The following is a 25895-nucleotide window of genomic DNA, read 5'->3' on the forward strand; positions in this document are numbered from 1 at the left end:
TATACTATACTAATAAATTTTTATGGTTATTTTAATTTATAATACTAAATTTTATACTAAATTAGTAATGTACTTTTTGACGGCAATCCGAGATATACATTTCACTAAATACTAAGGTCAGGTTCTAATTAAAGGAGGAAAATTAAAAGAAATTAAAAGCAACTTAAAAAACAACAATTAAAAAGGTTTGAGTGAAAAAAGCACATACCGTGGGAGAAGCCACACCAGGCTTCTTTGTTTCCTTCACAGCTAATTTATTAGGCCTACTTGGTTTAACTTGTTCTGGCCCTGCAGATTTACCTGCAAAAGAAAAAACGACATTCATTACAAAGCAAAATCAGCAATGACTTTCAACCGGTATTTTAAAATGCACCCGTTTTCTCAAGTTTTTTCTGTGGACCTGTAGCGGATTTAGCCTACGGCTAGTCCTTTACATATATATATATATATATATATATATATATATATATATATATATATATATATATATATATATATATATATATATATATATATATATATATATTATATTCCAAACCCTAATCTACACTCTTTGACATTTATTTTCCGAGTGGGACAAGTTTGTGACTTGGTTTTTTATCTTAGCAATTTATCACTTTTGTCTAAAGGTAATGTATTCAAAATTATCCAAAAATGCAATAATACAGGGTGTTTCACAGGGTTGGCACTCCTTGGAATTTTCCCCAAGACCTTAAAATTCCAGTCCTTAGCTTGGAATATTCAGAAGGTATATATATTAAACATTACCCTCCAAAAGAAGATATATACGATTATTATTTAATATATTGACAACTTTTTTCAAATCATTGTATTCTTCACCAGTGAAGTGATTTCTTAAGTTGTTTGATATATTGTAGAATTTTCACCACACTCCCCCAAAATTTCTGTCTGACTCATAAAACGTAACAAAAATATATATAAACAGATTTTGATGCTTTTTTTGTAAACCCTCTGAACAAAATTACTGGATTCGGCCCACGTGGTGGTTTCATATTTCCCTCCCAGAATTTGGTTTTTACTCTTGCTATAACTGATAAATCAGTTAGGTCATAAAGAAACTGCGTACATTGTGACGGTGAAAAAAAAAGTAATATAATAAACAAATAAATAAATAAAAAAATAGAATCAATGTACTTCCTTCTCATTTGTATAAGCAATTAGCATGTGTTGACTGAGTGCATTACTAAGAAAACAAAAAAATAGACACTTAGATATCTTATCTTCAATAAAATATAAGTACCAATAAAAAAATAAATATACATAAATATAAAATAAAAAATGTAAGCTATTTTTTCTAATATTAGAAAATAGTCTTATTGTCCTAGACCAACAAAGCATTGTATTTTTTTTCCAGGATCAGGAAATATCTGACTCAGCTGTGAAATCGCTAAATAATCAACCTATTATAGATACGGCCACAAATTTAAGTAACCTTAGTGAACTTGAGTCTCTAATATAATATTCACCTATAAAATCAAAGTAAAAATAAGACTATAAGATTAGCTCATAAACGAATCCAAACATTTGTCTTAAAGTGTAATCATTTGGGGCTTCAACAATAAACACCATACAATTTCAAGAGTTTTTTTTTGTGGGGGGGGGGGTGTTGGACAGGACCGGTTTCCACGTGTCTGTTTCAACGGTAGAGGATTCAGAAGTGGGTGTAAGTAATATTTGAATTTTATTAAGCATGCGTTAAACGCAGCTCAGAATGCTTGCTTCACTCGGCAAAAAAAGACAACAAAATTTTTAATTACATTTTATTCTCAACGCTGTAAAAATTAAAATCATTAAAATATTGGACATATGGATATTTGCGACGTCATTCACATAAAAAATGTTTTCCAGAACTAATTAAAGTCTTATACGAATTTTCACTAAATTGTTACATGCAGGTTTTTTTTTCACACTGGAAAAAAAATTCTTATTAAAAACAATCTTATCAAAAGGACAATAGCTACCGAGCAAAGATCGATACACTTAAAAAAAACAATAAAAAATTACTGTAACTTTTCTGCCACAATGCGTAGAATTTAATGCAAATCAATTCAGAGTCCAAGACTCAAATCATAGCTATCTAACGGGAATGTCTTTCTTTCAAAACTTAGGAACAACTGATTTGTCAACAAACAACTGCATTTTGAAACTTCCCCTGCTTTTGATCAAGGCTTTCAATCTTCAGGGATCTCTAATTTCAGTCAGCAGACGAAACGAAAAATATTAATGGGATTGGGAGGCGGAACGAATCTCTCCAGAGTCCTGGCCTATCTAGATCGTTTTTTTTTTCAACCAGAAAATGGTTGTATGACGGTCTTTGGAAAAAAATAGCACCTTTTTTGAAAAAACATTTACAGATAAATAAATATATGTAACATATATATAACTATAAATATCTGTAAATACATGTAGCTTCCCACCAACCAAATTAAAAAAATACTGGCATTCAGGATTAAGTAGTATCTGGTTCCACTATGAATCATGCAAAACGCTAAAAAAAAAAAAAAAAAAAAAAAAAAAAAAAAAAAAAAAAAAAAAAAACTAAAGAATAAATCCTATAAATAGCGACAAGCTTTAACCCAGTAGCATCAATTGTGGGGCAGGGGTGCTGGCAACATCCCCCTGAATATTTTTCACCTGATTTTAAGAGCACTTTTTTGAGTGGTTAGTTTTAACCCTCAATTATACATTTAGCTTTGAATGGCCCTAAGTAAAAATAATCAAAACTAAAGGGTATAGCTTAAAAAAGTTTGTACCTTTTGACACCCCCGTCTTCAACTTTTGAGGAGAGCTCTGTGACGAAGGTTTGCTCGGACCTGACTCCACCAATTGAGGAGTCTGAACATCAGAAGAACTCTCAATGGAAATGGGAGCAGTTTCCTTCTGTTCTTCAGATTTTGTGTAACCTGAATGAGGTGTTGACTTCTCAAATGTAGCAGTGGATTCGCTAAGGGCTGGGGTCGTATCTTCGAAGGGGATCAGATCATTTGGTCGCGGTACTGAGACTTCAGTTGCTCCAGGCTGCTCGTTAGCGACTAGAGGAGTGACCTCATCTGAGCCTGTTAGAGGTTACAAAACAATGAAAATAATTAATTATTTAACCTTTTACTTTTAGGGGACACTAAAGAGATGGTTAGCAGAAGTTTGTAGTTTTTTTTTTAAACTCCTTCTATGATTGTTTCCGATTCTGATGAAAATATGAGGATTAGATTTTTGGAATGTTCTGACTAAGAAAGGAAAGAGAGAAAGATAAAAAAAGAGGCGGAGAAAAGGGAGAAAGAGAGAGAGAAAGAGAATGAATACAAATGAATTGTTTAGCATTAACAAGCTACGTATATACATATTATCTATTATCAAAAAGTACACATATGGCACATTTTGTGACTTTCGAAATGGTACCATTAAATTAGCAAACGCTAAACAAGCGCCGACGCGACAGGAAGAAAATTGTCACGCAAAAGAACGTCCTTTGCGGCCAGCCATTAAGGGAAAAATAAAAAGCAGGCCATCCCGGCATCCCTGATTTAATAAGATGACAGGAGGTCGTACGGAAGAATTTAATAGAAATAGAAACTTCTAGGGAGGGTATAAGAGGGAGGCTTTGAATAGGATGGGATCTAGGAAGAGCATGCGTAGCTGCGTTGGCCTCAGGCGACATAGTGCTATAGTAAGTTTTTTGTAGTAGTAGCCTAGTAGTATTGAAAAAGTAATTAGTATACATAATTTAGGTCGTGTATTTTCCAATCAAGGGGGGAGGGTACTTAATTGCACCGGACGCGATTAGTATATTCAGAAAGACACACCAAGTGGTGTGTTCACCTGGATTCAACGTAATGTAAAACTCCTTCCTCTCCTTAAATCCTTCTTTAATCGATTTTAAACATGGTTTGCTATAAAGCTGATTTAAATAGTAAAGCACTTTAAAATGAAGTTCACGTCTCATCATTATAATAGGAAGAGTGCAAGCACGCAATTTGACTTTCGGGTGGCTGTTAGGTAACAGCCTTTAGTTAGGTCTTTAGTTAGTGAGGAAACAGTACGCACAATGAGAGTAATAATCAAACGAAAAGAGTGAGACAGTAAACTAAAGGGAAACATCGACTTTCAAATAAAAGTCAGTCCAAGAAAAACATCATGGGATTTCACAAATGGATCAATATTTAAAAAAATTATCACTTTTTTTGTTTTGTCTTTCACTAAAAATTGGCACTTTAAAAAATACATTCATTTTTTTAGAATATTTGTTTATATTAGTTATATATACATACATATATATATATATATATATATATATATATATATATATATATATATATATATATATATATATATATATATATATATATATATATATATATATATATATATATATATATATATCAAACTACTTCTTCGCGAAGTAACCACGGAGTAGGCTTCCAGCTAAAGGTTTTCGAAAACAAAAGATGTGTATGTGTGCATTTACATCTAGACCAACTTTTATCTTACAAAGTGAAAATTATCGATTACCTTTTGACAGTTCTAACTTCTGAGGGGAGTTCTGCATCAAAGGTTCGGTCAGACTAGACTCTGTCTCTTGAAGAGCGTCGATGTTGGAAGAACAAACAACAGAGGTGGGAGAAGGTTCCTTAGTATCTTCTGGTTTGCTGTGACTTGACTGAGGCGCTGAACTTGCGGCTATTATATGGTGCTCACTAAGAGTTGGCGTTGAAGATTCGTTCGGTTCCATGACGTCCTTTGGTTGGATCAGAGAGGTTTCAGTCACCCCAGGGTTTTCGATTGTAACTAAATGAACGACTTCATCAGTGGCTGCTAAAGGTTACGATAAGAGAAAACAGTTCAAGCTTTCGGTTTTTCCTTTTAGGGGATACTTCAGTGTTTATTATCAATTCTGGTACAAACGTGAATTATTATTTTGATTTCTGGAAACTTTTGAGTAAATATGAAGAGAGAGAGAGAGAGAGAGAGAGAGAGTGAGATAGAGAGAGAGAGAGAGAGAGAGAGAGAGAGAGAGAGAGAGAGAATACTGAACATTGGAAACAAAAGATCAGTATAAGTAAGTGCGAGCAGGTCACCCCCTTAAGGGGGAAGAATACAAGTGTCTTTCCAGCAATGGGGGAGGTGGGGAACAACAGGGATACGCTCGATTAATTGAATCGTAATCGAATTTCTCAAATACAAAACCAATCATAACTGTCCGTTTCTTGTAGTTAATCTCTCACCTATGTCAACTGAAAACAATTAACCAAAGATGTGGTAGAAATATATTGCTGTAGTAGCTTGTTACCGAGGAAATTTTTTTATAGAAATCGATAACCTAGGAGGATCAATGATGGTTAGTTGCCTTGATAGTACATTGCCCCTTGATGTAGGGGAAGTATTCAAAGAAGCTGAAGCCATTGCTTCACTTGAGGCCAAGGTCTTATCAGCTTTCTTAGAAGCTGTCAGATAGTTTCTAACCTTTTCCACGAGCAGGTTTTCATTATAGCCACAATTAAACAAGATGAAAGCACAGCTAGTGACCGACTATTGCATTCTGAGGGTCCCTTGTTATTCTTCAAAAAAGCATTTTTATATACCGAACTCCAGACGGCTCCTGCTACAACAGCTAGCATCATTACTTGAGCCCATTAAGGAACTGATAATAAGAGTTCCATCTGAAGGAACCTTCACATCACTTATACTTAATGAACAAATCATGGATATGACTAGCTTGTTTCAACCAGAGTCAGAGAACTATCCACGCAACATGTTTGTTTAAAATCTAGCCAATTTGTTTAAAGCAGCCATGAACAAAAGTGAAACTAGTCCTTGCAAAAGCACTTGCTCCTTGAAACTTCATCTTTGCAACTGTACTTGATCCTAGTAACTTCGTCCTTGCAACTATACTTGATCCCTACAGCTTCATCCGTGCAACAGCGCTTGATTCTTGCAACAGAACACTTGATCCTTGAAACGCTTGGAACTTCATCCTTGCAGCAGTACTCGATCCTTGCAACAGTACTTGATCCTTGCGAAAGCGCACACGTGCACCTAAAACCACACCCCTGGATCCACCCCTGATTCACGTGACATGTTAATTGCACATTCCTGGAGAACAAAGTGTATTTTAGACCAGTGTCAGTAAATATTCCCAGTAGATAGATCTCAGGGGAATCTTTGCCAAAATTGGAACGAAATAAGTGCATTTATAGGCTATATTTGTTTTCCTTTTCCGAGAGGAAGGGGAGATCCTAGGGTCAATTCTCTCCCTTCAGATGGAAAGGGGTTCTTTAGAACAACCTCAGGGGAATCTTTGCCAAAATTGGAACGAAATAAGTATATTTTTAGGTTCTGATTTTTTTTGTATTTTCCAAGACGAAAGGAGATCCTTGGATCAATTTCAGGACCCCTGACCCCCCTCTGCGTAGAAAGGCCTGCCAATTGCTAAAACCCGAAAGCCGTAAATCAGAAAAAAAAGAAATAGTTGGAAAAACTTGAAAAAGAAAATGAAACAGTCTTAAATGATAGTCCCAAAAATTAAGAGTTAACCATTGAAGAATAAACGTTTAATTTGAGAATAACTCTAATTCACATTTTATACTTTTTTTGTGAAGACTTCAACCCCTTCTAGGAGTGTTTTAAGTATAATTTTAGTAAAAAAGCCTCCTCCTCCCACAAAGGCTTTGCTTTTAAACGAATTAATCCGTTCTTTTCTCGTTGGACAACTTAACAACTTGTCGTTTTTTTCATAGCCTCCTTGTTACGTAAGGAGGATATTGACATCAGAGGCCAACAGAAGGACAAATGATTTAAGACAGATTTGAAAATAAACTTCATTGAAGCACTAGATTCTCTTATAAATTATAAGTGAATTTGTTGAAAGGTATGCCAATTAAATACACTTTAGTGATATGAAAACAAAATTTAACCAGTACATAAAACAAGGAAAAACTTTACACATAAAATTTATGTGTTTATGCATTTAAATAACCAAGGCAAAGGAAAAGAAAACAAAATATTAATAACTCAAAAGTTAGAAAAATTTTAAACCTTAGAAAGGCGAATAGCAACAAGCAAAACAAATAGAGATTAATCAAGATATTCAATAAGAAAAACAAGTGTTTAAATTAATTCTCCGCTCCAGTAATAAACAAAAAAAGAGAAGAAGTAACGAAAAAGAACAAAAGACAAAAGCATAGAAAAATGTTTTTCTACAAAGCGTGGAAAATTAGGTGAAGATTCATTCGATCCTGTACTTTAAACAAGAAAAAACACATATGACAGTAAATTTACAGGAAAAAAAAAAACAAATGAAAATTAGTTTTTTTTTACGGTTTATAAAGTATGTTATTATTTTTGTGTATTATTTATTAGCTATATATTTGCCTAGTATACATTGTATATTATAGTATAGTATTGAATACATAGAACGATATACATTTATTTTTCAATAGTTGCGTGGTTGTGCAAGAAAGGGTATTCTAATGCATCTAATGCAAACTACAGACACCAAAAATTCCAAATTAATTATAAAAAAATAAATCAAAATTATAAAAAATAATTAAAAATTGAACTTTTTTTATTTTTGCACGCAAGAAAACGTGACAAAATGCATTCTGAAAAAAAAAATAGGAATCAAGCACGTGCGCAAGGAATCAAAATAATGATTTTTAGCATTCTTTTTCCTAAATTCTAATTATTCCTATAAAATTAACAGATTTTTGCAGGGACACCAATTGAGAGGGAGGGGGCAATCAACCCTGTAGATTTTATACCCCTACCCTTATTTTGAAAGATAGATATTTAGCATAATCGTTGAAAACAAAAACGAAAACAAAAATGCCCTCCCCTAGATTTTGAATACAATCTTTTTTTATGTTAACTAAAAAATATAACAAATATATTTACTCCCTAATTTTTCGCGAATTAGTGCCCTTAGATTTTTGCAACTTTTTTTTGGCAAATGCAATGATATAAAAGAATCTTTTGTCGGTACCGGCCTACATATATATATTTTTAGGGTGGAGGGTGGTATAATATTTTGAATAGTTTAAAATGCAATCAGAACGCTAAAGACAAAATTAAAAGTTAATGCAGCAGATAATCCCCTCATGCCTTACACCTTACCAAGGACTATTGAACATGCAGTGCAGAAAATTACCTCTAAAAGCTAAGGCGTTTAAGCTCTTTATCAAGTCCTCATCAACATTAGGTGACTGAACAACTGTTTCATCAAGAGGCAACGTAGAATCATTAGCCTCTAGATCTTCTGCCGGTTCACACAACGAGTCATCTGCAATAATATCTCTCCATCGTTTATCTTCAATAATTAAATGGTCTTCTTGTAAAGATTTGGAGGATTCCAAGTTGGACTCTGTTACCAAAGAGGATTGGTTGGACTCAGAGCCTTTCGTTCGATTTTCGACATCGTGTAGAATTTGGGAAGGAGTTGCAGGTCTATCTTTCTCCGAAAATGTCACTTCAGAATTATCCCCAATGTTATCAGAGGTAGTAGATACTTCAATACTATTACCACCAGTATTGTTCTTACAATCTGGGGTACATTCTAAGGGTCCCATCTTGATCGTGGTGATGTTTGAACTTATATCCTCGTTATGACTACTTGAAGTGTTGTCCTTACTATCTGGGGTACATTCTAAGGGTCCCATCTTGATCGTGGTGATGTTTGAACTTATATCCTCGTTATGACTACTTGAAGTGTTGTCCTTACTATCTGGGGTACATTCTAAGGGTCCCATCTTGATCGTGGTGATGTTTGAAATTATATCCTCGTTATGACTACTTGAAGCGTTGTCCTTACTATCTGGGGTACATTCTAAGGGTCCCATCTTGATCGTGGTGATGTTTGAAATTATATCCTCGTTATGACTACTTGAAGTGTTGTCCTTACTATCTGGGGTACATTCTAAGGGTCCCATCTTGATCGTGGTGATGTTTGAACTTATATCCTCGTTACGACTACTTGAAGCGTTGTCCTTACTATCTGGGGTACATTCTAAGGGTTCCATCTTGATCATGGTGATGTTTAAGTTTTTATCTTCGTCATGGGTACCTGAATTATCAGAAGTAGAAAAAGATGCATTACTTTCTGAGTCATCTTTAGACTCTATAAAAATAGTCTGGTGCGTAGTTAATGAAGGTGGAACTTGTTTATCTAAATGAGGAAAAGTATTTGATGGACTATCACAGTTATCTAAAATTTGAGTTCTTTCTATTTTAAGTTCAGGCTCCGGAATTTTTTGGATTTCCTGCTCAGAAAGGTTTGCTACGTAATCTGGAATCGATTCATTAAGCTCAGAAACAATACACCCTAGTTTTAACTCTTTAGAGCCTTCAAAATTCTCCAAATCAGGTATGGTGTCACCAGAGATTGCTTCAGGGTCCTTCCCGTCTTTTTGCAGGTCATTCATAGGTGAATCCTCAGTATCTTGTTGATTAGAGGGAAGAATCTCTAGAATCTGCGTGATAGTTGCCTCTCTTTCGGCGTAAGTGTTTCCAAACGAATGCATATTCACATTCAAGTTTTCAGTGAGTGGTTCTCTAGACTCTAAAACCTCATTGACACTGTTGTTATCATTAGCCAGATGTTGGCTATCATTAAGATGTAATTCATTGATTCCCACCTTTACTGAAGAGCTTGTAACACTTTCTGGACTAGCTTTTGATTTTTCTTCAATATTTCTGATTTCAGCCTCATCTGTTCCTTTTTCATAGTCAGTCTCTCGGTTATTTTCCATTGTAGTTTTGATGTCATATATGTCATGAGGATATCCAACATCGTCGCAAGATCTATCTTCTGATTTAGGTGAAACACTATTATTTTTATCGGCAGGAAATTCAACATCTGAGACTGCATTATCAGAAACCAATTTGGGCTCATTCTCTTTATTAAGTAATTTGAGACCTACTATTGATTTCTGTTCACAAAGCTCTGTTTTAATTAGTTCGATTCTTTCCTCAAAAGTACCCGGTTTATTTTCACTTTGAAAGTCATCCTCTTTCGAATTAACAGATTTCGGCCCTGTCTGAGTAATTTCTTCACCGCTCAATTCTTTTTCAGATTCAGCAGTTTGCTGAGCTAAATTAGAACTGTCTTCAGAAACATCCAATTTACTTTCATTTTCAAAATCCTCCACTTTCAAAGTTGCAAATTTCAGCGCTTCCGTCTCAACAGTTTTTTCACCGTTCAACTCTTTTTCAGATTCAGTAGGTCGTTGAACTAAAATCATTCTATCTTCTTCACTTAAATTCATTTCCGATTCAGCAAAATCAGAAAGCTCCACACAGGACTCCAAAGGAGTTTCTTTAAAAGCAGAAAGATAATTTATTTCCAGTGGAAGGTTCTGTGGAACGACCTGGTCTGGAAGAACGGGCTCCTCCAGCGCGGCATTAGTAACTACCTCTAAATGCTGATTAAAAGACTGTGTCATTGCTTCTAACTTAGCATCCAACAAAGAATCTTCGGCGGTAATTGGTTGGAAGTTCGTTTCGTGTTGTTCTTCGTACCTCTTTTGAAGGTCGGTGAAGCTTAACACATTAGGACTAGGTTTGGGTAGCGTGAACTCGGAGTTTGAAACCGATTTGACAACGTTTGGGGTTTCTTGAATTTCATCAGTAGGTTCAAATTTATTATCAAAGCCACTAAAAACACTCTTATTTAAATCTGGGGTAAAATCAGGAACATTATTATCATGGGTTTTTAAAATTTGATCATCCTTGCGAAATTTGGTGCTTCCGATAATCGACTCAGACCCAGGTAGAGACTCAGCAAAGGGATTTGAAGCAGACACTACAGGTAAATTCCCAGAATCTAAGGACAAATCCGCTAAAGTACCTGCAGAGGGTTCCGTCCCATTAGCAGCAATCGTCTTCTCTGTACCATTGGCAACAATGTCCATGGTTTTAGGATCCAGCTGCACCAGACTAGATTCAGGCTCACCAGATAAAAAAATGTAACCCTGTTGGTCACCAAACTCAGATGTTGGCTGATCAATTTCGGGAAGCCGTTTATCTGATGTCGTCACTTTCATTTCCCCCGCCTGAAAAAGAGTCTTGGTTAATAAACGGCCTAATTTGAAAAAAAAAAAATCTGTGATTCTGGCTACTTTTTTTTAGGGGAGATGAGGGTAGTTAAATATAAACGAAAAATAGTCACAGTTTTGATATCCCCAAAAGGTACATACGTAAACTGAGAAGAGGCTTCTTATGTCTTAATTGGAAGGGACAGTAAATATCATGGTAACCTCTTCCCCAAAAAGACGATTGTTTTTTGTTTTTTTTTTTACTTTTTCTGAAGATAAGAAAGATATCTCTGGTCAGGCACTCACACAGGATCTTTTCGGGGGTCCAATAATAAAAACAAATTTCATTTGATAATTTGAAGAAGAAGTTGCCAGAAATTCGTAACAAATGAGATTTCGACAAGGAGATGCCCTGAGGCTACCCCCACGTACATCCCCCTCTGTTGGGTCTTTATCGACTGCTTGCATTTGAAAAAACGTAGTTCCCTCATAAATGGTAGGGGAGACTATGGGTCAGACCAAGTATATTTCAACAATGAAGTCCAGACTCACGGACGCACCTCTACCCCTCAAACCCGCTCTCTTCACACTAAAGCTTGATTAGAGCTTTCTTGAAATCACCATACGAGTGGAAAAAATATCCAGAGGGGATAAAAAGGTTTGACCCCCCCCCCCCCCCCCAAAAAAAAATTGTCTGAATCGTAAAAACGTAACAAAATGCGTAACAAAACGTAACAAAATTTTGGGTGCGTTTTTTCAAAGTTTTGGTTGTAACCCCCCTCCCTAAACAGAAATTCTGGCTACGGCCAGTAGTAAGGGTGTACGCACTTTGACAAGTGATTGCGTAATATGACTTACCAGGGTCAGTCACCTATGGATATCACGAGTGATTGCGTAATATGACTTACCAGGGTCCGTCACCTATTTCTACGAACGGTACATGCCTTACCAGACGGGTTTCTGAGGTAACACCCATTTTTAACAGTTTCAATTGCACAAGGAGACAGGTTTCTGGTGGGTATAGAATTTGAGAGTTGATAAAGTGAAATTATGTCACTATTCTAGTTTTTTCTAAACCGGTATTTCCTATAAATTAATAAAGGGTTAAGGTGATTAGCGATTACGAGCGGAGGATAGTACGAATTGCTTGTGAAAAACCCGGATGAATTAGTTGAAAATAAAGTTTTAAGAAGAAATGTCTGAAAAGTAACGATATTGTGACTTGACCTCGCTTTACCTCTCCGATGTGGTCTGTATAATACACAAGTAACGTTTGAAAAGTATTGTCAATTTAAAAAGAAATGGCTGAAAAGTGTTTTGAGGGAGATGGGTTGCATGGAGGGTTGAGTTGCACGAGGGTTCAGTTAAAGGGGGTACACTTACACGGGGGTTTAGTTAAATTGGGTTGAGTTGCACGAGGGGTCAGTTAAAGGGGGTAGAGTTACACATGGGGTTTAGTTAAATTGGATCTAGTTGCACGAGGATTCAGTAGCACGAGGGTTCAGTAGCATGGGGATTCAGTTGTACTGGATTTCGGTTATAAAGGGTTTCAGTTACATGGAGGGTTCAGTTGCACGAGGGGAGATTTGCGAATTAGAGGAGATGGGATGATAGTGTACTGTATAATACGCAAGTGATGTTTTGGATATACATGAAAAAATACATTGGAATTGGGCAAGAAAAATCCATGCGTGGGACACTGTATTTACACGTGAACATTTTAAAGGTTGGCCCACTGAAGTCGAGGTTTTTTTTTAAACTTGGCAAATTATATTGAAGTCAAGCATATTATGCTCGTAATAATATAATTTAAAGCAAACAGGTAATGGTACTTATTTAATATCCCAGTAAACATACGACTAGAAATGCTTCAGGAGAAATAGACTATTGCTTCTTTCTGAACTAATCAATATTCCTTGACAAATATTTTTTTTATTTTACTGTATTGCTATTATTCAAAACATTGCATTGTCTATGCCACATGAAACTAGCGAATAATTATCGTGGCTTTTTAGGTGTTAAATTTTTTTTTTAAGTTTAATTAATAAAATAAAAAAATTATTAAATTTATATTTGGATAAGCTCTATTTTGACTACTTTATCTGAAGTGCGGGGGTGGGGGCAAGTATTCAGTTAAAATAAAGTTAGGAAGGGGAAAATTAAGTTTTGAGGGACGTGTAAAAATGCTACTTATTTAATACCCCGGTAAACATTTGACTTGAAATGCTTCAGGAAAAAATAAACTATTGCTTCTTTCTGAACTGTCTGGGGAGTGGGTGGGGGCAAGTATTTAGTGAAAATAATGCTAAAAAGGGGGAAATTAAGTTTTGAGGGGGTGTAAAAATGGTACTCATTTAATATCCCGGTAAACATACGACTAGAAATGCTTGAGGAGAAATAGACTATTGCTTCTTTCTGAACTAATCAATATTCCTTGACAAATATTTTTTTTTATTTTTACTGTATTGCTATTATTCAAAACATTGCATTGTCTATGCCACATCAAACTAGCGAATAATTATCGTGGCTTTTTAGGTGTTCAATTTTTTTTCTGTGTAATTAATAACATAAAAAAATGATTAAATTTAGATTTGGCTAAGCTCTATTTTGACTACTTTATATGAAGTGAGGGGGGTGGGGGCAAGTATTCAGCTAAAATAAAGCTAGGAAGGGGGAAATTAAGTTTTGAGGGAGGTGTAAAAATGCTACTTATTTAATACCCCGGTAAACATTTGACTTGAAATGCTTCAGGAGAAATAGACTATTGCTTCTTTCTGAACTGTCTGGGGAGTGGGTGGGGGCAAGTATTTAGTGAAAATAATGATAAAAAGGGGGAAATTAAGTTTTGAGGGGGGGGGGTGTAAAAATGGTACTTATTTACGATCCCGGTAAACATACGACTAGAAATGCTTGAGGAGAAATAGCCTATTGCTTCGTTCTGAACTAATCGCAATTTCTTGACAAATATTCTTTTATTTTTACTTTATTGCTATTAGTCTTCATGATTACATGAATATACAGTGTATTTTCACGACTACAAGCCTGAGGCATGAATATACAGTCTGGTTTGACGATTACATTGCAAAAAGCGAACAATCCTTTTATATTATATACCTATAGAGTGAACAAACACGTTTTGAGAGTATAATTGAGATTATATGACGCAGCCAGATGGGTTTTTGAAGCACTTTCATCATAACATTTTTCTTTTTTTTTTTTTTTTGGCAATTGACATTTTTTTCTGATAACAAGTACCATTCATTGCGATCATAGCTCTATGTTGGCTCGTTTTATATACTTCAGCTTGTCTATTCATTTGTGTTAAATAAAAATCTTGAATCTGGAAAATGAAAAAATAAGTATTTAAACAAAATGTACGATGCTGCTAATTAAAGAATAGTAGGCTACACTCAGAATTGTTTGATTGACATATGCTGTTAAATCACTTTACGTAAAAAGCTAACTATATTTGCAAAAAAGGGATAAGGGATTCGTGAATTGGACTGTACGAACGATCTTATTTGAATAATAGTGAAAATACAGAGCTAGCTTAGGTTGGAGATGCGCGGGGGTTGAGTTGCATGAGGGTTCAGTTAAAGAGGGCTCACTTGCACAAGGGTTCAGATGCATGGGGGTTCAGTTGCTTGGGGTTCTGTTACACGGGGATTCAGTTACAATGGAACCCACACAAAAAACAATGGGGCACACACTAAAGCCAAATTAGGCCAGTGGCCTGTGAGAAATCGTAAAATACCCGAGACAATGAACAGGTCCCAATATGGCACATATTTAGTTAATATAATGCTTGGAAGAGAAATTATGTTTTGGGGGAGGGTGTTAAAATGGTACTTATTTAATACCCCGGTCAACATAAAACTAAAAATGCTTAAGGAGAAATAGACTATTGATTCTTTCTGAACTAATCAATATTTCTTGACAAATATTTTTTCATTTTTACTGTATTGCTATTATTCAAAACATTGCATTGTCTATGCCACATCAAACTAGCGAATAATTATCGTGGATTTTTAGGTGTTAAATTTTTTTTTCAGTGTAATTAATAACATAAAAAATGATGAAATTTAGATTTGGCTAAGCTCTATTTTTACTAATTTATATGAAGTGAGAGGGGTGGGGGCAAGTATTCAGTTGAAATAAAGCTAGGAAGGGGGACATTAAGTTTTGAGGGAGGTGTAAAAATGCTACTTATTTAACACCCCGGTAAACATTTGACTAGAAATGCTTCAGGAGAAATAGACTATTGCTTCTTTCTGAACTGTCTGGGGAGTGGGTGCGGGGCAAGTATTTAGTGAAAATAATGCTAAAAAGGGGAAAAATAGAAGCTGTTTCCAAAAGATTTAGGATTCATTAACATTTTTCAACTTTATTTATTTTTTTCTTTTTGTACATATCTTAAAATGTCAAAATATGCTTATGGTTCTAACAATTGTGCTCTATGATTGGTCAGAGACATAAAGTGGCTTTCCCACTGGAGGTTTTATGACTCCTCCCCACAATGGATTGAGATGGTTTTAGGACTCATCTCACTACCCATAACTCCATTCAACCTTGAGCGAAGGTATAAAAGTTTGATGAAGTATTTTTCTACTTAACAACTACATTAATAGCCTCCGAGATGATAGGACTGTATGACACAGAATTTATCGGATTTAAAAAATCATCTTGTGGTGTTATATTTGAATGTGCTTTTTTATTATTGTCTATGGATCTCGAAGAAATTGACTGTTATCATTGGATAGTGAACTACAATCTGTTTGAGTATGATAAAAGCTTGTGGAGTACTAAATTACGTTATATAAACAGACTGGGATTCTATGATAGAGCGATTACACCACTTAATAATACTGGTCAGGAACTGAGAAATTTCAGGAGGAAGTCAGTAAAATTTACAGCTTTTTCGGGGTTGAAGTACTCTACGTAAAGGGTAATGTACCTACAGATAAAGTTTTAATTCAAAAGTGTGACCCTAGGATTCCACTTTTCAATCTAGAAGAGTTTAAGTGTCCTAAATTTGAAGGGGGTTATCACCGTCCTGAAGACGAGGTTAGGTTCTTCTAGCAGTGGATACCTAAGGACATACCTGATCGTGATAAATCCATAAGACATGGTAAAAAAAAAACTGTTCTATATCATGGGATCATCGTTTCTGGATGTTCAAGTGTGAACTCCAAGTACTATTTTTATGTAAATATGTGGGTTTTTTTTTTTTTTTCAAAAAAAAAATCTGTTAATACGTTTAAGCAATAAATATCTTTAAGCTTAACCCGTCTTTATTCTTTAGAATAGTTTTATTCATTTCTTTAAATTATGAAGAAATTGTAAGTAAGTAACAATGGCTTTCTTGAATTCACTTCCTGAACACAATACAGATATTTAATTCAAGAAATCATAATAAAATCGCAAGTAAGTAATAGTCTTTATTGTTTTCACCTATTGGATACACAATACTGAAATTTCATTCAAGAAATTATGAAGGAATTGTAAATAGGTAACACACTCATTCTCGAAGTCACCTTTTGTATGCACAATGCAGAAATTTCATTTAAGAAATTATCAAAAATTGTAAGTAAGTAGCAAATTCTTTCTTGAATTCGCCTCTTGGATAAACAAAAAAAGTCATTTCATTCAAGAAATTATGACAAAATTCTAAATAAGTAAAAATCCTTTCTTGAAGTTACCTCAGGGATACACAATGCAGAAATTTCGTTTAAGAAATTATCGAAAATTGTAAGTAAGTAGCAAATTATTTCTTGAATTCCCCTCCTGGATAAATAAAAAAGACATTTCATTCAAGAAATTATGACAAAATTCTAAGTAAGTAACAAACTCTTTCTTGAAGTTACCTCCACATTTCGTTCAAGAAATTATGACAAAATTCCAAGTAAGTAACAAACTCATTATTGTTTTCACGACTTAGATACACGATGTAGAAATTTAATTCAAGAAATTATGAAAAAATTCTCAGTAAGTAACAATTTCTTTCTTAAAGTCAACTCTTGGATACACAATACGGAAATTTCGTTCAATAAATTATGAAAAAATTGTAAGCAAGTAACAAACTCTTTCCTGAAGTCACCTCTTGGATACACAATGCAGAAACTTCATTTAAGAAATTATCAAAAATTGTAAGTAAGTAGCAAATTCTTTCTTGAATTCGGCTCTTGGATAAACAAAAAAAGTCATTTCATTCAAGAAATTATGACAAAATCCTAAATAAGTAACAAATCCTTTCTTGAAATTACCTCATGGATACACAATGCATAAATTTAATTAAAGAAATTATAATAAATTTTTATCAAGTATAAAATTCTATCTTGTATTTACATACTGTATCAATAAAAAAGACATTTAATTAAATAAGCTATGACAACCTTATAAATAAGTAGTAAGTTGTTTCGTTAATCCTTATCATGCATAAAAACCAAATTAATTTCAATAAATAAATTATAAAAAATTTGTAGGATCGTAACAAACCCTTTCTTGAATACACCTCGTGGATACAAAATGCATAAATTTCATTAAAGAAATTATGAGAAAATTTTAAGTAAGTAGCAAATTCTTTCTTGAATTCACCTGCTAGATAAACAAAAAGACATTTCGTTCAAGAAATTATGAGAAAATTCCAAGTAAGTAACAAACTCTTTATTGTTTTCACTAATTAGATACACGATGTAGAAATTTAATTCAAGAAATTATAAATAAAAAGGAAAGTAAGTAACAAACTCTTTATTGATTTTACCTCTTGGATACAAAAAAAAGACATTTCATTCAAGAAATTATGACAAAATTCTAAGTAAGTAAAACACTCATTCTTTAATTAGCCGTTTGCATGCACAATAAAGAAATTTCCTTCAATGGGACCTGTACACGTGATTAAACACGTTTTGAAACTTCATGCTATTTGCATGCCTTTCCTTGGCACCTTTCCAATCGAGCGGGAATTCCCCACTGGTTCCTACACATTGCAAAAAAGTGACCAGTACGAAAACTCCACGTTTTCAACCAGACTGGTTTTTAGACAACACCCATTGTCAGATTGACTGAGTGGTTAAGGCGCTAGACTTAGGATCTGGTCCCCATATGGGGTCGTGGGTTCGAGTCCCACACCTGACAATTTCCTCCAAAAGTCGACAGGAATGCCCCCCCTCCAGCGCATTCTCGGATATGTTGAATAAAATATGCAAAGTCGACATAGCTTTATTTCATTTTTTAAGGTTAATTTAGACGAGGTTACGTGCGCGCACGTAACCGTAAACGTAACCGAGAACGAACGAACGAGAACGTAACCGAGAAAACGTAACCGAGTTTTCGTACTGGTCACTTTTTTGCAATGTGTAGGAACCAGTGGGGAATCCCCGCTCGTTAGGAAAGGTGCCAAGGAAAGGCAAGCAAATAGCATGTAGTTTCAAAACGTGTTTAATCATGTGTAGAGGTCCCATAGAATGAAATTTCTGTATTGTGCATGTAAACGGCGAATTCAAGAATGAGTTTTTTACTTACTTAGAATTTTGTCATAATTTCTTGAACGAAATGTCTTTTGTTTATCCAGCAGGTGAATTCAAGAAAGAATTTGCTACTTACTTACAATTTTCTCATAATTTCTTTAATTAAATTTCTGCATTGTGTATCCACGAGGTGTATTCAAGAAAGAGTTTGTTACTTGCTTACAATTTTTTCGTAATTTCTTAAATGAAATATCTGTATTGTGCATTCAGGAGGAGGATACAAGAAACAGTTTGTTACTTACTTAGAATTTTGTCATAATTTCTTGAATGAAATGTCTTTTTTATTTATCCAGGGGGCGAATTCAAGAAAGAATTTGCTACTTACTTACAATTTTTGATAATTTCGTAAATGAAACTTCTGCGTTGTGTATCCATGAGGTAACTTCAAGAAAGGATTTGTTACCTATTTAGAATTTTTTCATAATTTCTTGAATGAAATGACAGTTTTTGTTTATCCAAGAGGCGAATTCAAGAAAGAATTTGCTACTTACTTGCAATTTTTTGATAATTTCTTAAATGAAGTTTCTGCATTGTGTATCCAAGAGGTGACTTCAGGAAAGAGTTTGTTAATTGCTTACAATTTTTTCATAATTTATTGAACGAAATTTCCGTATTGTATATCCAAAAGTTGACTTCAAGAAAGAAATTGTTACTTACTGAGAATTTTTTCATAATTTCTTGAATTAAATTTCTACATCGTGTATCTAAGTCGTGAAAACAATAATGAGTTTGTTACTTACTTGGAATTTTGTCATAATTTCTTGAACGAAATGTGGAGGTAACTTCAAGAAAGAGTTTGTTACTTACTTAGAATTTTGTCATAATTTCTTGAATGAAATATATTTTTTATTTACCCAGGAGGTAAATTCAAGAAAGAATTTGCTACTTACTTACAATCTTTGATAATTTCTTAAATGAAATATCTGAATTATGTATCCAAGAGGTAACTTCAAGAAAGGATTTGTTACTTATTTAGAATTTTTTTATAATTTCTTGAATGAAATGACTTTTTTTGTTTATCCAAGAGGCGAATTCAAGAAAGAATTTGCTACTTACTTACAATTTTTGATAGTTTCTTAAATGAAGTTTTTGCATTGTATATCCAAGAAGTGACTTCAGGATAGAGTTTTTTACTTGCTTACAATTTTTTCATAATTTATTGAACGAAATTTCCGTATTGTGTATCCAAGAGTTGACTTCAAGAAAGAAATTGTTACTTACTGAGAATTTTTCATAATTTCTTGAATTAAATTTCTACATCGTGTATCTAAGTCGTGAAAACAATAATGAGTTTGTTACTTACTTGGAATTTTGTCATAATTTCTTGAACGAAATGTCTTTTTGTTTATCCAGCAGGTGAATTAAAGAAAGAATTTGCTACTTACTTACAATTTTTTCATAATTTCTTTAATGAAATTTCTGCATTGTGTATCCACGAGGTGACTTCAGGAAAGAGTTTGTTACTTGCTTACAATTTTTTCATAATTTCTTAAATAAAATTTCTGCATTATGTATCCATGAGGTAACTTCAAGAAAGAGTTTGTTACTTACTTAGAATTTTGTCATAATTTCTTGAATGAAATGTCTTTTTTATTGATCCAGGAGGCGAATTCAAGAAAGAATTTGCTACTTACTTACAATTTTTGATAATTTCTTAAATGAAATTTCTGCATTGTGTATTCAAGAGGTAACTTCAAGAAAGAGATTGTTACTTACTTAGAATTTTGTAATAATTTCTTGAATGAAATGTCTTTTTTATTTACCCAGGATGTGAATTCAAGAAAGAATTTGATACTTACTTACAATTTTTGATAATTTCTTTAATGAAATTTCTGCATTGTGCATACAAGAGGTGACTTCAAGAATGAGTGTGTTACCTATTTACAATTCCTTCATAATTTCTTGAATGAAATTTCAGTATTGTGTATCCAGTAGGTGAAAACAATAAAGACTTTATTACTTACTTGCGATTTTATTATGATTTCTTGAATTAAATATCTGTATTGTGTTCAGGAAGCGAATTCAAGAAAGCCATTGTTACTTACTTACAATTTCTTCATAATTTAAAGAAATGAATAAAACTATTCTAAATAATAAAGACGGGTTAGGCTTAAAGATATTTTTTGCTTAAACGTATTAACAGATATTTTTTTTGACAAAAAAAAAAAACAAAAAAAAAAAAAAAAAAAAAACACATATTTACATAAAAATAGTACTTAGAGTTCACACTCCAACATCCAGAAACGATGATCCCATGATATAGAATAGTTTTTTTTTACCCTGTCTTATGGATTTATCACAATCAGGTATGTCCTTAGGTATCCACTGCGCGAAGAACCTAACCTCGTCTTCAGGATGGTGATAACCCCCTTCAAATTTAGGACACTTAAACTCTTCTAGATTGAAAAGTGGAATCCTAGGGTCACACTTTTGAATTAAAACTTTATCTGAAGGTACATTACCCTTTACGTAGTGCTTCAACCCCAAAAAAGCTGCAAATTTCACTGACTTCCTCCTGAACATTTCTCAGTTCCTGACCAGTATTATTAAGTGGTGTAATCGCTCTATCATAGAATCCCAGTTTATTCATATAACGTAAAGTAGTACCCCACAAGCTTTTATCATACTCAAACAGATTATAGTTCACTATCCAATGATAACAGTCAATTTCTTCGCGATCCATAGACAATAATAAAAAAGCACATTCAAATATAACACCACAAGATGATTTTTTTAATCCGATAAATTCTGTGTCATACAGTCCTATCATCTTGGAGGCTATTAATGTAGTTGTTAAGTAGAGAAATACTTCATCAAACTTTTATACCTTCGCCCAAGGTTGAATGGAGTTATGGGTAGTGAAATGAGTCCTAAAACCATCTGAATTCATTGTAGGGGGGAGTCATAAAACCTCCAGTAGGAAAGCCACATCGTGTCTCTGACCAATCATAGAGCACAATTGCTATAACCATAAGCATATTTTGACATTTTAAGATATGTACAAAAAGAAAAAAATAAATAAAGTTGAAAAATGTTAATGAATCCTAAATCTTTTGGAAACAGCTTCTATTTTCCCCCTTTTTAGCATTATTTTCACTAAATACTTGCCCCCACCCCCTCCCCAGACAGTTCAGAAAGAAGCACAAGTCTATATCTCCTGAAGCAGTTCAATTCAAATTTTTACAGGGGTATTAAATAAGTAGCATTTTTAAAACTCACTCAAAGCTTAATTTCGCCCTTCCTAGCTTTATTTTTACTGACTACTTGCCCCCACCCCGCTCACTTCATATAAAGTAGTCAAAATAGAGCTTAGCCAAATCTAAATTTCATCATTTTTTATGTTATTAATTAAACTGAAAAAAAATTGAACACCTAAAAAGCCCCGATAATTATACGCTAGTTTGATGTGGCATAGACAATGCAATGTTTTGAATAATAGCAATACAGTAAAACTAAAAAATATTTGTCAAGGAATATTGATTAGTTCAGAAAGAAGCAATAGTCTATTTCTCCTTAAGCATTTTTAGTCGTATGTTGACCGGGATATTAAATAAGTACCATTTCTACACCCCCCTCAAAACTTAATTTCTCTTCCAAGCATTATATTAACTAAATACTTGCCATATCGGGACTTGTTCATTGTCTCGGGTATTTTACAATTTCTCACAGGCCACTGGCCTAATTTGGCTTTAGTGTGTGCCCCATTGTTTTTTGTGTGGGTTCCATTGTAACTGAATCCCCGTGTAACAGAACCCCAAGCAACTGAACCCCCATGCATCTGAACCCTTGTGCAAGTGAGCCCTCTTTAACTGAACCCTCATGCAACTCCAACCTAAGCTAGCTCTGTTTTTTCACTATTATTCAAATAAGATCGTTCGTACAGTCCAATTCACGAATCCCTTATCCCTTTTTTGCAAATATAGTTAGTTTTTTACGTAAAGTGATTTAACAGCATATATCAATCAGACAATTATGATTGTAGCCTACTAGTATTTAATTAGCAGCATCGTACATTTTGTTTAAATGCTTATTTTTTTCATTATCCAAATTCCAGATTTTATTTAACACAAATGAATATACAGGCGGAAGTATATAAAACGAGCCAACATAGAGCTACGATCGCAATGAATGGTACTTGTTATCAGAAAAAAATGTCAATTGCCAAAAAAAAACAAAAAAAACATGTTATGATGAAAGTGCTTCAAAAACCCATCTGGCTGCGTCATATAATCTCAATTATACTCTCAAAACGTGTTTGTTCACTCTATAGGTATATAATATAAAAGGATTGCTCGCTTTTTGCAATGTAATCGTCAAACCAGACTGTATATGCAGGCCTCAGGCTTGTAGTCGTGAAAATACACTGTATATTCATGTAATCATGAAGACTAATAGCAATAAAGTAAAAATAAAAGAATATTTGTCAAGGAATTGCGATTAGTTCAGAACGAAGCAATAGTCTATTTCTCCTCAAGCATTTCTAGTCGTGTGTTTACCGGGATATTAAATAAGTACCATTTTTACACCCCCCTCAAAACTTAATTTCCCCCTTTTTAGCATTATTTTCACTAAATACTTGCCCCCACGCACTGCCCAGACAGTTCAGAAAGAAGCAATAGTCTATTTCTCCTGAAGTATTTCAAGTCAAATGTTAACCGGGGTATTATATAAGTAGCATTTTTACACCTCCCTCAAAACTTAATTTCCCCCTTCCTATCTTTATTTAGCTGACTACTTACACCCATCCCCCTCACTTTATATAAAGTAGTGATAATAGAGCCTCGACAAATCTAAATTTCATCATGTTTTTATTTTATTAATTAAAATGAAAAAAAATTGAACACCTAAAAAGCCACGATAATTATTCGCTAGTTTGATGTGGCATAGACAATGCAATGTTTTGAATAATAGCAATACAGTAAAAATAAAAAAAATATTTGTCAAGGAATATTGATTAGTTTAGAAAGAAGCAATAGTCTATTTCTCCTCAAGCATTTCTAGTCGTATGTTTACCGGGATATTAAATAAGTACCATTTTTACACTCCCCTCAAAACTTATTTTCCCCCTTTTTAGCATTATTTTCACTAAATACTTGCCCCCACCCCCTCCCCCGACAGTTCAGAAAGAAGCAATAGTCTATTTCTCCTGAAGCATTTCAAGTCAAATGTTTACCGGGGTATTAAATAAGTAGCATTTTTACACCTCCCTCAAAACTTAATTTTCCCCTTCCTAGCTTTATTTTAACTAAATACTTGCCCCCCACCCCCTCACTTCATATAAAGTAGTCAAAATAGAGCTTAGCCAATTCTAAATTTCATCATTTTTTTATGTTATTAATTACACTGAAAAAAAATTGAAGACTTAAAAAGCCCCGATAAATATTCGCTAGTTTGATGTGGCATAGACAATGCAATGTTTTGAATAATAGCAATACAGTAAAAATAAAAAAAACGTTTGTCAAGGAATATTGATTAGTTCAGAAAGAAGCAGTAGTTTATTTCTTCTGAAGCATTTCTAGTCATATGATTACAGGGGTATTAAATAAGCACCATTTTTACAACCTCCTCACCACATAATTTTCCCATTTCTACCATTATATTCACTAAATACTTGCCCCACCCACTCCCCAGAAAGTTCTGAAAGAAGCAATAGTATATTTATCCGGATGCATTTCAATTCAAATGTTTAAAAGGGTATTAAAAAAGTAGCATTTTTACCCATCCCTTACAACTTACTGTCGCCCGGCCTCGCGTTATGTTCTCTGACTACTTGCCCCCACCCCCCACACGTCAGATAAAGTACTCAAAATAGAGCTTAGCCAAATCTAAATTTCATCATTTTTTATATTATTAATTACATTGAAAAAAAATTGAACACCTAAAAAGCCACGATAATTATTCGCTAGTTTGATGTGGCATAGACAATGCAATGTTTTGAATAATAGCAATACAGTAAAAATAAAAAAAATATTTGTCAAGGAATATTGATTAGTTCAGAAAGAAGCAGTAGTCTATTTCTCCTGAAGCATTTCTAGTCGTATGTTTACCGGGATATTAAATAAGTACCATTACCTGTTTGCTTTAAATTATATTATTACGAGCAAAATATGCTTGACTACATTATACTTTGCCAAGTTAAAAAAAAAAAAACTCGACTTTAGTGGGCCAACCTTTAAAATGTTCACGCGTAAATACAGTGTCCCACGCATGGGTTTTCCTTGCCCAATTCCAATGTATTTTTTCATGTATATCCAAAACATCACTTGTGTATTATACAGTACACTATCATCCCATCTCCTCTAATTCGCAAATCCCCCCTCGTGCAACTGAACCCTCCATGTAACTGAACCCCTGTATAACCGAAACCCTGTACAACTGAAGCCCCATGCTACTGAACCCTCGTGCTACTGAACCCTCGTGCAACTCGAGCCAATTTAACTAAACCCCTGTGTAACTATACCCCCTTTAACTGAACCCTCGTGCAACTCAACCCAATTTAACTAAACCCCCGTGTAACTGTACCCTCTTTAACTGAACCCTCGTGCAACTCAACCCTCCATGCAACCCATCCCCCTCAAAACACTTTTCAGCCATTTCTTTTTAAATTGACAATACTTTTGAAACGTTACTTGTGTATCATACAGACCACATCGGAGAGGTAAAGCGAGGTCAAGTCACAATGTCATTCTATCGTTACTTTTCAGACATTTCTTCTTAAAACTTTATTTTCAACTAATTCATCCGGGTTTTTTCACAAGCAATTCATACTATCCTCGCTCGTAATCGCTAATAACCTTAACCCTTTATTAAGTTATAGGAAATACCGGTTTAGAAAAAACTAGAATAGTGACATAATTTCACTTTATCAACTCTCAAATTCTATACCCACCAGAAACCTGTCTCCTTGTGCAATTGAAACTGTTAAAAATGGGTGTTACCTCAGAAACCCGTCTGGTAAGGCATGTACCATTCGTAGTAATAGGTGACGGACCCTGGTAAGTCATATTACGCAATCACTCGTGATATCCATAGGTGACTGACCCTGGTAAGTCATATTACGCAATCACTCGTCAAAGTGCGTACACCCTTACTACTACGGCCTTGCACCTACTATCGTATTTACGGATGTTTTCTTCTTTAAATCCTTTGAAAAAAATGTATATTTCACCAATGATTCCATAATCTTTTGAAATTACAAAAAAGGTCAGATTCACTCTTCTGTTTTAGGCACAATGTTATAAGATCTAAAAGATCCATACAACGTGAAACCTTTCTGTGCTAAACTTAACTCTTTCCCCCAAAGAGAAGTTCAGTCCAGGGGAGGGGC

General features: G+C 34.1%; 1 protein-coding gene across 1 annotated transcript in view; it reads right to left on the reverse strand.

The window, feature by feature from the left end:
* LOC148954294 (uncharacterized) overlaps positions 1–25895 on the reverse strand; it is a 180416-nt gene that overhangs the window by 28041 nt on the left and 126480 nt on the right. The window contains exons 10-13 of the mRNA XM_089086194.1: positions 8162–11060; positions 4528–4830; positions 2775–3077; positions 209–300 (exon numbers count right to left, since the gene is read on the reverse strand). Coding sequence (XP_088942320.1) covers positions 209–300; positions 2775–3077; positions 4528–4830; positions 8162–11060 — 3597 coding nt within the window. The remainder of the gene's footprint in view (positions 1–208; positions 301–2774; positions 3078–4527; positions 4831–8161; positions 11061–25895) is intronic.

Source organism: Artemia sp. Qi Xiang Cuo, chromosome 3, assembly GCF_049724085.1.
Source record: "Artemia sp. Qi Xiang Cuo chromosome 3, ASM4972408v1, whole genome shotgun sequence".
Classification (NCBI taxonomy): domain Eukaryota; kingdom Metazoa; phylum Arthropoda; class Branchiopoda; order Anostraca; family Artemiidae; genus Artemia; species Artemia sp. Qi Xiang Cuo.